The 11,982-nt window shown below is 35.5% G+C and overlaps 1 protein-coding gene across 2 annotated transcripts; it reads left to right on the plus strand.

Moving 5' to 3' along the window:
- Positions 1-1,269: 1,269 nt before the first annotated feature.
- On the plus strand, positions 1,270-11,409 carry LOC141504445 (uncharacterized). 2 transcript variants are annotated; one of them, XM_074209449.1, is made up of 2 exons: positions 1,270-1,349; positions 11,190-11,409. In XM_074209449.1, exon 2 carries the CDS (start codon positions 11,212-11,214, stop codon positions 11,407-11,409), a length of 198 nt encoding a protein of 65 aa, XP_074065550.1. In that variant the 5' UTR covers positions 1,270-1,349; positions 11,190-11,211. The 2 variants fall into 2 exon arrangements, with proteins under 2 accessions (XP_074065550.1, XP_074065549.1); XM_074209448.1 differs by lacking the exon at positions 1,270-1,349 and adding an exon at positions 3,419-3,507.
- The last annotated feature ends 573 nt before the right edge of the window (positions 11,410-11,982 follow it).

Here is an 11,982-nt window from a genome sequence, read left to right on the forward strand (position 1 = left end):
ATATATATGTGTGTATATATATATATATGTATGTATGTATGAATTTAGGTCTAGAATCAATTCAAGCCTACATATATGGATATATATATATATATAAAGATATGCATATCTATGTATAAATGTATAAATGAATTTAGGTCTAAAATTCACTTCAAGCCTATTCACTCCCAAACATATATATATATATATATATATATATATATATATATATATATATATACACATATACATACACACATGAATTTAGGTCTAGAATTCACTTCAAGCTTATTCAGTGTGCCACCAAAGGAGGGTGTATAAATGTTAACATAGGTACACAATGCACATATAGTTACTCATGTAAATGTGTTGTATTTGTGTCTTTATGTGTTCATAAGTACATATGTACACTTTAGACATGTATGCAAATGTATAGGGTATCCCCCAAACCTCAAAAATACAGTGTATATGAATATATGTTTAAATATGTAGAAACGTATATGTATGAACATACCAACATATAAAGAGTTATATGTGTGTCCCTCCTGTATAAAGGTATCTAGTGCCTTCTCTATTAGAATGTGGGGTTATAGCAGTAAGGGACTATTTTCACCTCTTTCTAAAACCTCAATCTATTTAATAAATAGTGATGATGATGATATATTTGTCCTTCCTTCTTGAGAAGACCATGATATCAGGGGAGGTAAAGTCATGACATGCCTTGAATTGGATGGGGGGGGGGGGGCTGTGCTTAGTCACCAGCCACCCCTTCTCCTCTAGAGCTATCTGGGTCCAGTAGTCAGATATGAATCAGGACTCCAGCAGATGGCCCGGGATGCAAGACAATCAGGGATCTGAGACTTGCCCAAGGTCACACTAAGTGTCAGAGGCTGGATTCGAACTCCAGTCCCCCTGTCTCCAAGGCCAGTGCTCTATCCACTGTGCCACCTAGCTTCTCCCTAGTAGACAGTTAGCACTTCATAAATGCTGGGCCAACGTTTTGCCTAGCGTGAGCGATCCGAGGCCTCTGGGTTCGGGTCACAATTGCTTCCTCAGAGTTTTCTCATCCTGGGGCTGCTTCCTTTTAAAAAGAATCCCTAGGGGAGAATCCAGTCCATGAATTCCCACCGTCCCAAAGCCTTCCTCAAGGCCCAGTGACAGGAGGCGGCAACCTTCCCGACTCTCCCGGATAAAACCCGGAGACGGGCATCGGCCCATCCCGGACCGGGTGGCGAGGGGGCGCGGCCTGCACGCGGGAAGGGCGCATGCGCAGTCGCCGGGGCCGAATCACCTGCGGAGGTTGGAAGGCGCCTTCTCCTCGGCCCGGTGTTGGAGCGGCGGCCTCGGGAGGCGGAGCGGCGGCCGGCCAGGTGAGAGAGAGAGAGAGAGAGAGAGAGAGAGAGAGGGGCCGTGAACTGGGGTCGGGGGGACTCAGAGGTGCCTTCTCTACGGGGGGGGGGGGGGGCTCGGAGGAACCAGGGCAAAGGTCGCAGGGATCTGGGCTAGGAATGAGGGATGCTGGGAGGGGAGGGGGCGGGGCAGCTGGCGGGCGGGAAGGCCCAGCCGGGCCGCACGTGACCCGCGGGGGCAGGCTTCCGGCCTAGTGCCCCAGAAGGGCGCCCTGGGTTCGGCCGACGCCTTGGGGCTCAGTGCATGGGCAGTGGGGAAGGCCCTTGTGGCAAGATGGGGCCCCCGGCCAGAAAAGTGAAGGGCCAGACTGGACCGAGGTCATGCGAAAAGGATTCAATGAAAGGATTGGAACTCGGGCCCTTATGGTTTCCCCATGCGACTTGAAGCTACTTGAAGTTGGACTTCAAAATGACTAAAGGACATGAGAAGGAGGACACCACAGCTAGTAAACTTTATTAAAATTTATAAATGGGGTTCAGTGGCTTGCCCAAGGTCACACAGCTAGGCCATTATTAAGTGTCTGAAGCTGGACTTGAACTCAGGTCCTCCTGACCCCAAGGCCACTGCTCTATCCACCACACCACCCAACTGCCCCTTATAGCTAGTAAACTTGAGTTGTATGACAAAACATGAAGTGTCCTATGTCTGCCACTGATTCTCCTAATTAGTTAGGAACTCTTTTCACTAGCCCCCAAGAACTGCTCTATGAATGAAATCAAGAATGGAGAAGAGAGTATGTAGAGTAACTAAATTTATTAAACCAATTTATTGAGCTAACTGGAAGTGGGTCCTGTAGGAAATTCAAAGAGCGACACCTCCACCCACCAAAAACTCAGACTTGAATAAGTCACTTAGTGAACTCTATAATATCAATTTTAATTTTCATTTTGTATATATACATACATTTTACTTTTTAAAGACATCACCTTTTAGAAGAGCAAACCCATATACACACACACACGTGTATATATGAATGAACCAACCCCGCTCTTCCAGGAATTTACACTATAGTTCACTTTTTGTGAGTCCAAGGAGGAACATATTAGAAAGAAATGGCCTGCCTTAGCCCAGTTTTTACAGTTCACATGGCTAATTTTTCTGAACCATCTTGTACTTTTTGAAGCCATTTAATTAGATAGCAAACCAGGAGAATCAAAGCAAGAAGATAATCATTAAGCATCTTGAAGCAGTAAGAATTTTATAGCAGTGAAAGATGTATTCAGAGGCCCACAAAGTTAAGACTTGTCATGCCTACCAACTACCAAAGAATTTGTATTTCAAATGTGTGTTTTATTTTTAAGGATCCCAGGAAAAAAATGCCACATTGTATTATAAGAAATTACAGTTATTGTGTTGTAGATTCTAAATCATATACTATGATTGGGGGTGGGAAGGAGAAGGAAACAGAACCATTAATTTCAGCTCAATAACTTTAAGTAAAGATGGGCTGTTTTTTGTAGCATTTTCAAATGAAATTTACATAAAAACAGGTCAGTTTAAATAATCTTCCTTTTTTGCGTTCATTTTATTTCATTCATTCACATTTAATCAAAATATCAAGAAATGACTGTAGGTCTCTCTTTGAGCCATTTTACAGGACAAACAAATGTTTTCATGTACTATAATGTTAAAGCTTGAAGGGCCCTTAAAGTTCCCTGAGTTTAATCACCTTAGTTGACAGGTAAAAGAACAGGTAAAGACCCAGAGCAGTGATGGGGTTTGGGTTTTTTTTTTTTTTTAGTCTATAACCAAAAAGTGGGAATGCTGAATGTTGACAACTCAGGGGAGCTTTGATGGCATATAATTAGCCTGTCAAAAAAGGAAATTTCCAAGTATGTTCAAAGTGTTATATTTGTGATGAGTAGACATAATTTGGAAATACTCAGAACTGTATTTTTTTCATACTAGGATTCTAATATTAAATTATTTAGAAACCCAAATGAATCTCAAGCTTTACATCAGTTTTATTACAAAAATTGTAACATATGAAATGAATTCTTCCCTCTTTATTGCCTTCCAAAAGCAGTCTCTTGCCTGACTGAAGGAGTAGATCTCTTTTTCTATCACTTTGACTATCCATCTTGAAGTTCAGTGATCGGACTATCTACTATAAGCCAGGTATGTGGCTAAAGAACTCATAAGATACTCTATTAATCTTTTATTTTTCATATGTCCAAATTCCCTGCCCAGGGTGGATACTCACTTTTCTTACATGAAACTCTCTAGCAGCAATTTCTACCACTCTTGGTTGTCTCTCCAAGATTATAAATTATCTCTTAGGTTATTTTAGAATTCTCAGAACAAAAGTAGCATGCCATAGTTTATATATAATGCTGTCTGTCCAAAGGTCCTTTTGAACTATGTCTTCATATTTGATAATGTCTAGAGTATGCCCAATTTTTTAAAAATTGTATGCTGTATTTGAGGCATGTGAAGTTCTGATGTATAAACTGTAGACATTGAAAGGACATCTGGTAAGTAAGGGACCATGTGTAAGATTTGCCTGACATCATTAGAGTGTAGAAAATTTTAAAAGATTAAGGTTTACTACCTTGTAGCAAAGTAGGTGTGGTAGAGTGCTGAATTTGGAGACAAGAACTGAAGTCAAATCCTTCTTCATTCAATCTGCTATGTCAAACTGAGTAAGTCTCATCTTCTGTCAGTCTCAGTTTCCTAATTTGCAAAATAAAGACATTAATAGAACCTTTATAACTGTGGTAAAAACCGAAGGAGAGTAAAATGCTTTGTAAAATTTAAGGTATTATATCAAGTTAGGATAATTATAATTACTTTAGAACTGGCTCATTTGGACCCATGGATCTTCTGTTGATTATCAACACCTTTTCCTCAAGCTAACATTCTACAGTAACAGGTAGCACTCAAATCTTTTCTCCAAAAAATTAGTTAATCCTTTTTGCCTAGTCCCAAGAAAATTTTGAAATCTACTTCAATATTGAGTGAATTTAAAGGGTTTATGTCTCAGTTTGCTAATTCTCTGGTTGAGGACTACTACATTCATGAAAATATTATGTGATTGTCATAAAAATCCCTGATTTTACCATAGTCAAAACCCTGAACAGCTTCAAAAGCCTAGAGGACATCTAGATTAGAGGTTAATTTAGGTCACATTATGTTAGAATATGTCCTTCAGGATCTTCTCTAGCTTGAATTCAGAATCATTCTAAGAAAAATGTTTCAAAATGCCCAAGACAAAATACATAAAATCGAAAAGGAACCAATTATAATGAAATAAAAGTTTGATTTTTTTCCTATCCAAGGTCATAGACCTCAAGTTAAGAGCTCTTGTACTAGCTCACTCAATCAACAAAGTTTTATTAAGTGCTAACTTTTGTTGACCAAAATGTTTATCATTTAATTTATTACCTACTTCACTGTTAACTCCTAAGTCATCTTCAACTAACTATATTCATTGTGGTAATTTTTTATATAAGTGTGTGTGTGTGTGTGTGTGTAAATATTTACACACACACACACACACACAAGCATAATTTGGATTGTTCCCAAATCCCAAATTATCATATACCTTCCCCCCCAACCTTTCATTTATTCCAAGACACATCAGTCATTCCTAAATATTCGGGGGGGGGGGGATAACTTTACATAATGGAGCTGTAATGATGAAATAGACATGAAAATTTGTTCACTGAGGAAAAAAAACCAGTAACAAATTAGTACATTTGCAGCAGTATACTTTTTTCAATAGTTGATGCTGTTTTTTAAAATTTGTGACATTTTGGGGGGGGGGGGGCTAGGTGACCAAGTAGATAGAGCACCAGCCCTGGAGTCAGGAGTACCTGAGTTCAAATCCCACCTCAGACACTTAATAATTACCTAGCTGTGTGGCCTGGGGCAAGTCATTTACCCCTATTTGCCTTGCAAAAAAACCCTAAAAAAATTTGTTACTTTTTCATCTTTGATTATCTACTGAACTACAAATAAGATGAGAGGATTACAGATTTCAGGGTTATGAGGATGTTAGAGGTCATCCAGTTTAGTCCCCATTTTTTTATAGATGAGAAAACTAAAGTTTGACTCAGAAACTGGCTTGTTTAAAGTCATAAGTATAATAATTAATGAAGAGGGATTCCAAATCATTATTCTTTACATTTTGCTGTTACCTTTGCTAAAGTAAGTTTTAATAAATATGCTGAATATATTCGTGTGATTTGTAATTCCACCTCTCTGTGTCCAATATGAGCTAACTCTTTGCTTTGCCCTATTATTGAAAACTCAGAGAGGGGTTATATTTTTTTGGCCTTGTGTTCTCTGAGAGGACCAAGACATCAGGAAGGTGATGCCATGACTTGCAAATGAATTTAAGTTGTCAGAGGACTATGCAGAGTTACCAACCTTACATTGTCTTGGAACCTTATGGATCCAGTAGCAAAATATGGATCACCTAGGTGCAACAGAAGACCTTGGCTTTTTCTAAACTAGTGTCCTTCCCTGGGTTCAGATTGACTGATGTAATACCCATTTAATGATTAAGACTAGCTAAAAAATGTGACAAAGAATGGTCTTTTATTGAGTCAAAAGAAAAAATCAATCTGGGGAGGGAAAAACCCTTAGGGTTTCTGACCTAAACAGAAATTCATTCACTCTGAGCAATCTGGGTGCAAGCTGTGATAAAGTGGGGCCAATCTATGAGACCCTGTACAGTTTGGAATTAAGGCTTGATCCTTAAGAAAGAATTCTAGCCTAGATATAGTGATAAAAAATTGCATTCCTTTGGGCAGAGCAAGAAGGGTATGATAACCCTATGGAGAGAGAGAGAGGGAGAGGAAGGAGGAAAGGAAGGATTACAAATATCGGAAACCTGGCATCACTTTTTTTAAAGAATCAGTTTATTAACGTTTTAAAAATTGATCTGCTCACAATTAAATCATCTCAAGTATAAGGGCAAGAAAAAATCTTGAACAAAATACCTATTAAAGTAGAAGCAGGAATAAAAATAAGTATCTTACAATTTGTTTTGTAGTGTATATTGAAGGGGAGCAGTTGGATATTAGCTTAATTAGAACAGGTCCCATAAATCCTATAAATTAAAAACCCTGAAAATGTTTTGCTTTTTATTCTGTATTGTAGATAGACTATGGGAAGGGTCAACTGGACTATCTTAGTTGATTTTATTGTAAAGTTCATTTGTTCTTTGTAATTCATTTCATTTCTTTCTGCATTTTCTAATACAGAATCTGTTGTTCATTTGCTTCTGATTCTTTGTGATCCCATTTGGGATTTTCTTGGCAAAAACACTGGAGTAGTTTGCCATTTGCTTCTCCAGATCTTTTTACAGATGAGGAAAGTTAGGAAAACAGGGTTAAATATCTTGGCTATGATCTTACAGCTGGTGTATGAGGCCAGATTTGAACACAGCAAGAGGAATCTTCCTGACTTCTGGCCCAGAACTCTGTCCACTGCAATACTTCCACTGTTCCTAGTGCAAAATAATTTTGAATTATTTAAATTTTCTTTCTTTTATATTAGCCGTGTTGCAAAAAAAAAAAATTAGACATTAAAAAAAAACACAAGAAAGATAAAGTTTAGGGGGTGGCTAGGTGGGTCAGTGGATAAAGCACCAGCCCTGGAGTCAGGAGTACCTGGGTTCAAATCTGGTCTCAGACACTTAATAATTACCTAGCTGTGTGGCCTTGGGCAAGCCACTTAACCCTATTGCCTTGCAAAAAAAAACAAAAAAAAATCTAAAAAAAGAACGATAAAGTTTTTAAAAAAAATACGCTGGGGCAACTAGGTGGCTCAGTGATAGAGCACTGACCCCTGAGTCAGGACGACCTGAGTTCAAACCCAGCCCCCAACACTTGATAATTGCTTAGCTATATGACCTTCTGCAAGTCACCTTAACCCCATTGCCTTGCAAAAAACAAACAAAAAAATTGCTTCAATCTACACTAAGAATTCATTAATTCTCTCTGGAGTTGGATAGCACTTTTTATCATGGGTCCTTTGAAATTGTCTTGGATCATTGTTTTGATAAGAATAACTAAGTCACATTTGCTCCTCAGTATTGCTGTTACTTGCATAATAATTTGCTTCTGCTCTCTTTATTTTGTTTCAGTTCATTTAAGTCTTTCTAGGTTTTTCTGAAACCACCCTCATACTTTCTTATGGTGCCAAGTATTATATCAAAATTATGTATCACAATTTGTTCAGTCATTCCCCAATTTATGGGAATCCCCTTAATTTCCAATTCTTTACCACTGTAAAAAGAATTGCTATAAATATTTTTGTTCAGTTAAGTCCTTTTCTCTTTCATTTGAGCTCTTGTACAAATTAGGGTACAACTGTAAGAATCAATATTCAGAATTTTAGTGGGAAAAGCCTTGTCTTGAAATCTGTGAGATTAGGGTTCTGGTCGTAATTCACCCTGATTTACAGAGTTGTTTTGTATACAAACCAAACCTTGGAAAAATGAAAAACAGTTGGGATGGATAGCGGAGGAATAAGACAATAAAAGATACTTGCCCAGTTGTTCTGAAGGTTAAGAGAGATTAATATTTTGAATGCAAAGTTTAATCAACTTTAATTCATGAGGACCTGGTAATTTGCTCCACCTATTAATGCCCCTAGCATTAAAAAAAAAGTATCCTTCAGTCTGCCCCCAAAATGCATTAATTCTCAGGAGTTGTATAGTATTTTTTTAATTAGCCAAATTTTTGCTGCTCTGAATTGGAGAGCTTTGTATGACACTTTTTTGAGCCTTTCATAAATTGTCTAATGTCAATGGGAAAATGAGTACAAATCATTCTTTCTAATCTTTCCTATAGAAACATAAAATATGTGAGAAATGTTAAAATTAAGTAATGGAATATGAATAAGTGTTTAAAAATTATTACTTCTTTAAAAAATGACATTTTGCTTCTGTAAGAACATTAGAGATAGTTAACAGAAAATATTTCTCTGCTCTTGAATCCCTCCTTGTATTAATTAAAATGATTGTATAAGAAGTGATGAGAATGAAGGTGATTGGAACATATAACTTGTTCAATAAATATTAAAATAATCATCAAAATAAAAACACTTTACTAAATAGGAAATTTTATGGTTCAGTTGTTTTTTGGCAAATAATGAAGTGTACTGGATTCTAAAATTTGAACTTTTAAACAAAAGCTCTTCCCCAATGAAGCACTTTCCTGAATTACAGTAGTAGAAAATTAAGTTAATATTAAGAATTCTTAGCCTCACAATTTTGGGGTATCTGCAGTGGAGAATACCATCTGTATTTAGAGAAAGAATTGTGGAGTTTGAACAAAGACAAAAGACTAATGCCTTTAATTTTAAAAACAATTATCTAATTATATAATTTTGCTATCTCTTATACTTAATTTTTTTCCCTTAAGGATTTGATTTCTCTCTCATCACATTCAGCTTAGATGAATGTAAACCATGGAAACAATGTAAAGACTAACAGACTGCCTCCTGTTGGGGGGGGGGTGGGAGGAGGGAAGCAAGATTAGGGGGGAGATTGTAAAATTCAAAATAAATTAATTAATTAAAAAACAAAAAGAATTCTTAGCCTCCTCATTTGTTGCCAAGAGAATTTTCACTTCCGTTTATTTTATATAAAGTGCTTCTCAAGAAATTGCCTTGTAAATCTATTGCAGTTTACTTTTATATTTTAAACATTGCTATTTCAATATGGATTTAAGCAGCTTTTTTTCCAAAATATTTTGTCTTTTGAATTTTTATCATAAAATAATTTCAGAAATAATCATAATTTTCTTCTTCCAAGTTTCCTTTCAAAAGAAGTGTGTGCTTGCTGTTTTCCAAACAAAAGATGGCAGCTCTTAGATAGTACAGGTTGGAAAAGGTGGATAGAGGAAAGAATGAATTTTAAAAAAGTAATTTGGTATTATTTCAAACATACATAGATTTATATGACTTGAAGATAATAGAGCATAAGAGAATTGATAGTATTGCATAAAATATTGAGGTAGCTGGATATTAGGACAATAGTCACTAGCAAAATCAGATCTTTTATAGACAGTGCTAATAATTGTTTCAAAATATAAAAAATCTGACTTAGGGAAAAATACTCTTTTATTTAGTGATCCATAGCCTCATTCTTGGTTTACATAGATAATTCAGAGTGCTTCTCTAACTCTCCCTACAAAATTATTCTTTACATAGGTCATATGTTACTAAAATGAATAAGATTCTAACTTGTTTCAAAGATAAAACATAGAAGCAGCTGGGCGCTGTCAGATAAGGAATTGCTTTAGGCTAATGAACAAAAGCATATTAGATGTCATAGATACTTTAGGAGGAAAACTTAGTTGAATTTAACAACAGTAAATGCAAAAATGGAATTGGAGCTTGTCAGAAGAGGACTTTTGAGTCCTCACAAATAACGTTTGAAAATTTATTAAAATCTTCAGCACATCTCATTAGTATAAGTATTGCAGTAGTAATAGGGAATTATAAAAAACTACTTGAGACACTGCTAATACTATTAGAAGAAAAAAGCTACCCTGTAAGCTTTTCTAATGACAGTGCCAACAAAAATAAAAGGTTTTCTTGTTGTAGAAATTAGTCTATTATGATTTGAATCAAAACTTAATATAGACACTACTAATAATATTTTATTTACTCAGTTAAGAAAAGCAGCTTGAGGTAGATTGCTTTTCATCATATTACCTAGCCAATGAGTCATTCAGCCTTTAGAATTTATAGAGCTTGAACAAAACTTTGATTACAGAATTACAAAGCAAAATCATCTAGGCCTGCAGTTCTCAATATGGTATGGGGAGATCCTCTCAGGGGTTTATGCAAACATAACTACTTTTATAATAATACTGAGATGTTTTCACTTCTAATATGATAAATATTAAAAGAAATCAACTCACATAAACAGTAGCTCTTTGGGGGCTCCTCAGTAATTTTTAAACCTATTTTGAGACCTGCTAATCTAAACTCTCTGTGAATAGAGCAGGATGTTCACTAAATCTACCTAGGATGAATCATTTTTTATTACTTTAAAAATTCTATCCGATTAAATGAGTGAGTTAATGAATGAAAAAAAGTATTGCCTCATATGCACAGTATTTTATAACATCCTTTAATGATTTATCTGTTTTTATAATGTAAAATTTATTTTTAACATCCAAACAATTCTGCTGCTAAAAGTTCAAATCTATTCCTTGTCGACCTGATTACAATGAAATACAGTAATTCTTATAAACAATCCTTCCATATTCTTTAATACCATAAATATTTATACAGACTATTTTTCTTTGAGCCAATTAGCTCTAATTCTTTTGACCTTTGTTTATTGGACCTTTTTTCTAAACCTTTAGGCTTTGGTCCTTGCTTATTTCTGGAGCGGCTTCTTAAGTTTTCTACTCTCTTTAGTGTAGAAGCCACATAATAAATACCTAATCAATTTTAGTAGTCAGAAGATTACTTTTTAAAGATTTATGTCATTATGACTCAAAAATATGGTTATAGTAATGTAAATAAAATAAGTTCTCTTTGTAAATGTTTGCTGAGGTTTATATTATAATTTTCTCAGTAGGTATAATAATTAATGTTCTTAAATTGCAAGCTGAACAGAAGTTATTCAAGGATTACTTTATGATTTTTGCCTAGCTTCTTGCTTTTTTCTGCCCGTACATATTTCTTTTTGTTAATTAATGGTGTGGCACACAGTAATTAAAGATGTTTGACATTCAGATTTTACTGTTCTGAGCAGAACTGTTTCTTTTTGTAGTTTACAAAAGCAATTTGGTGAGGATATTATTTAAAATAATTAACTTTTTATATAGGTACATTATTGCCAAAGTTACTATGAGTCTTAAGACCTTTTGGAGAGACTACAAAGTTCTTCTTGTTATGATACCTTCTATCGGACTGATTCACATAGGGTGGAAGAGCATTAAGAACAATCCAATTTTCCAAACTGCTAATGTTAACGAGGACAGTATTCCAGAACCTGGAAATGTGACACGTATGATTCCACAGAAGAACCAAAACCAAGTCAAATAGCAATCATGCAGTGCTTGGGTAAGTGATTTAGCCATAGCAACTAAAAAATATGTATTGATGAGAAACTTGCACTTTTTGAAAGAGAGAGAGAACATGTAAAGAAAAAACTTGGGCAAATTCATGTTTTTAAATAGAAGCACTACCAAATTTTTTTATAATCATTTTTGCATACAACACAGAAGGTCAATATTTGTCTCTTAACTGTGAAAATGGAGAGTTAGATTTGAATAGTGTATTAGGAATAGCTGTTAAATTTATCTTTTAATATCTTGAATCTGCTTTTGCAGTCAACCAAACCACATAGGCTCCAGTTGCTCAAGGAACATTTTATTATTCATTAACACTTTTGGGAAAATGATGTCATAAAGGCTGATTGGAGATCATAGAGATAAGAATTCAAGCAAGTAACTTGCTATATAATATAATTTCAGGGACATTTAAATTAAGTCAAAAAACAATCAAGGCAGCCCAGTGAATAGAAGCAGGGTGACTCATCTTTAAATCTGGCTTCAGTCATTTACTAACTTTGTGACCCTGGACAAGTCACTTCACCCTGTTTACCTTAACTTTTTA

Source organism: Macrotis lagotis, chromosome 1 (assembly GCF_037893015.1).
Source record: "Macrotis lagotis isolate mMagLag1 chromosome 1, bilby.v1.9.chrom.fasta, whole genome shotgun sequence".
NCBI classification, from domain to species: Eukaryota; Metazoa; Chordata; class Mammalia; order Peramelemorphia; family Peramelidae; genus Macrotis; species Macrotis lagotis.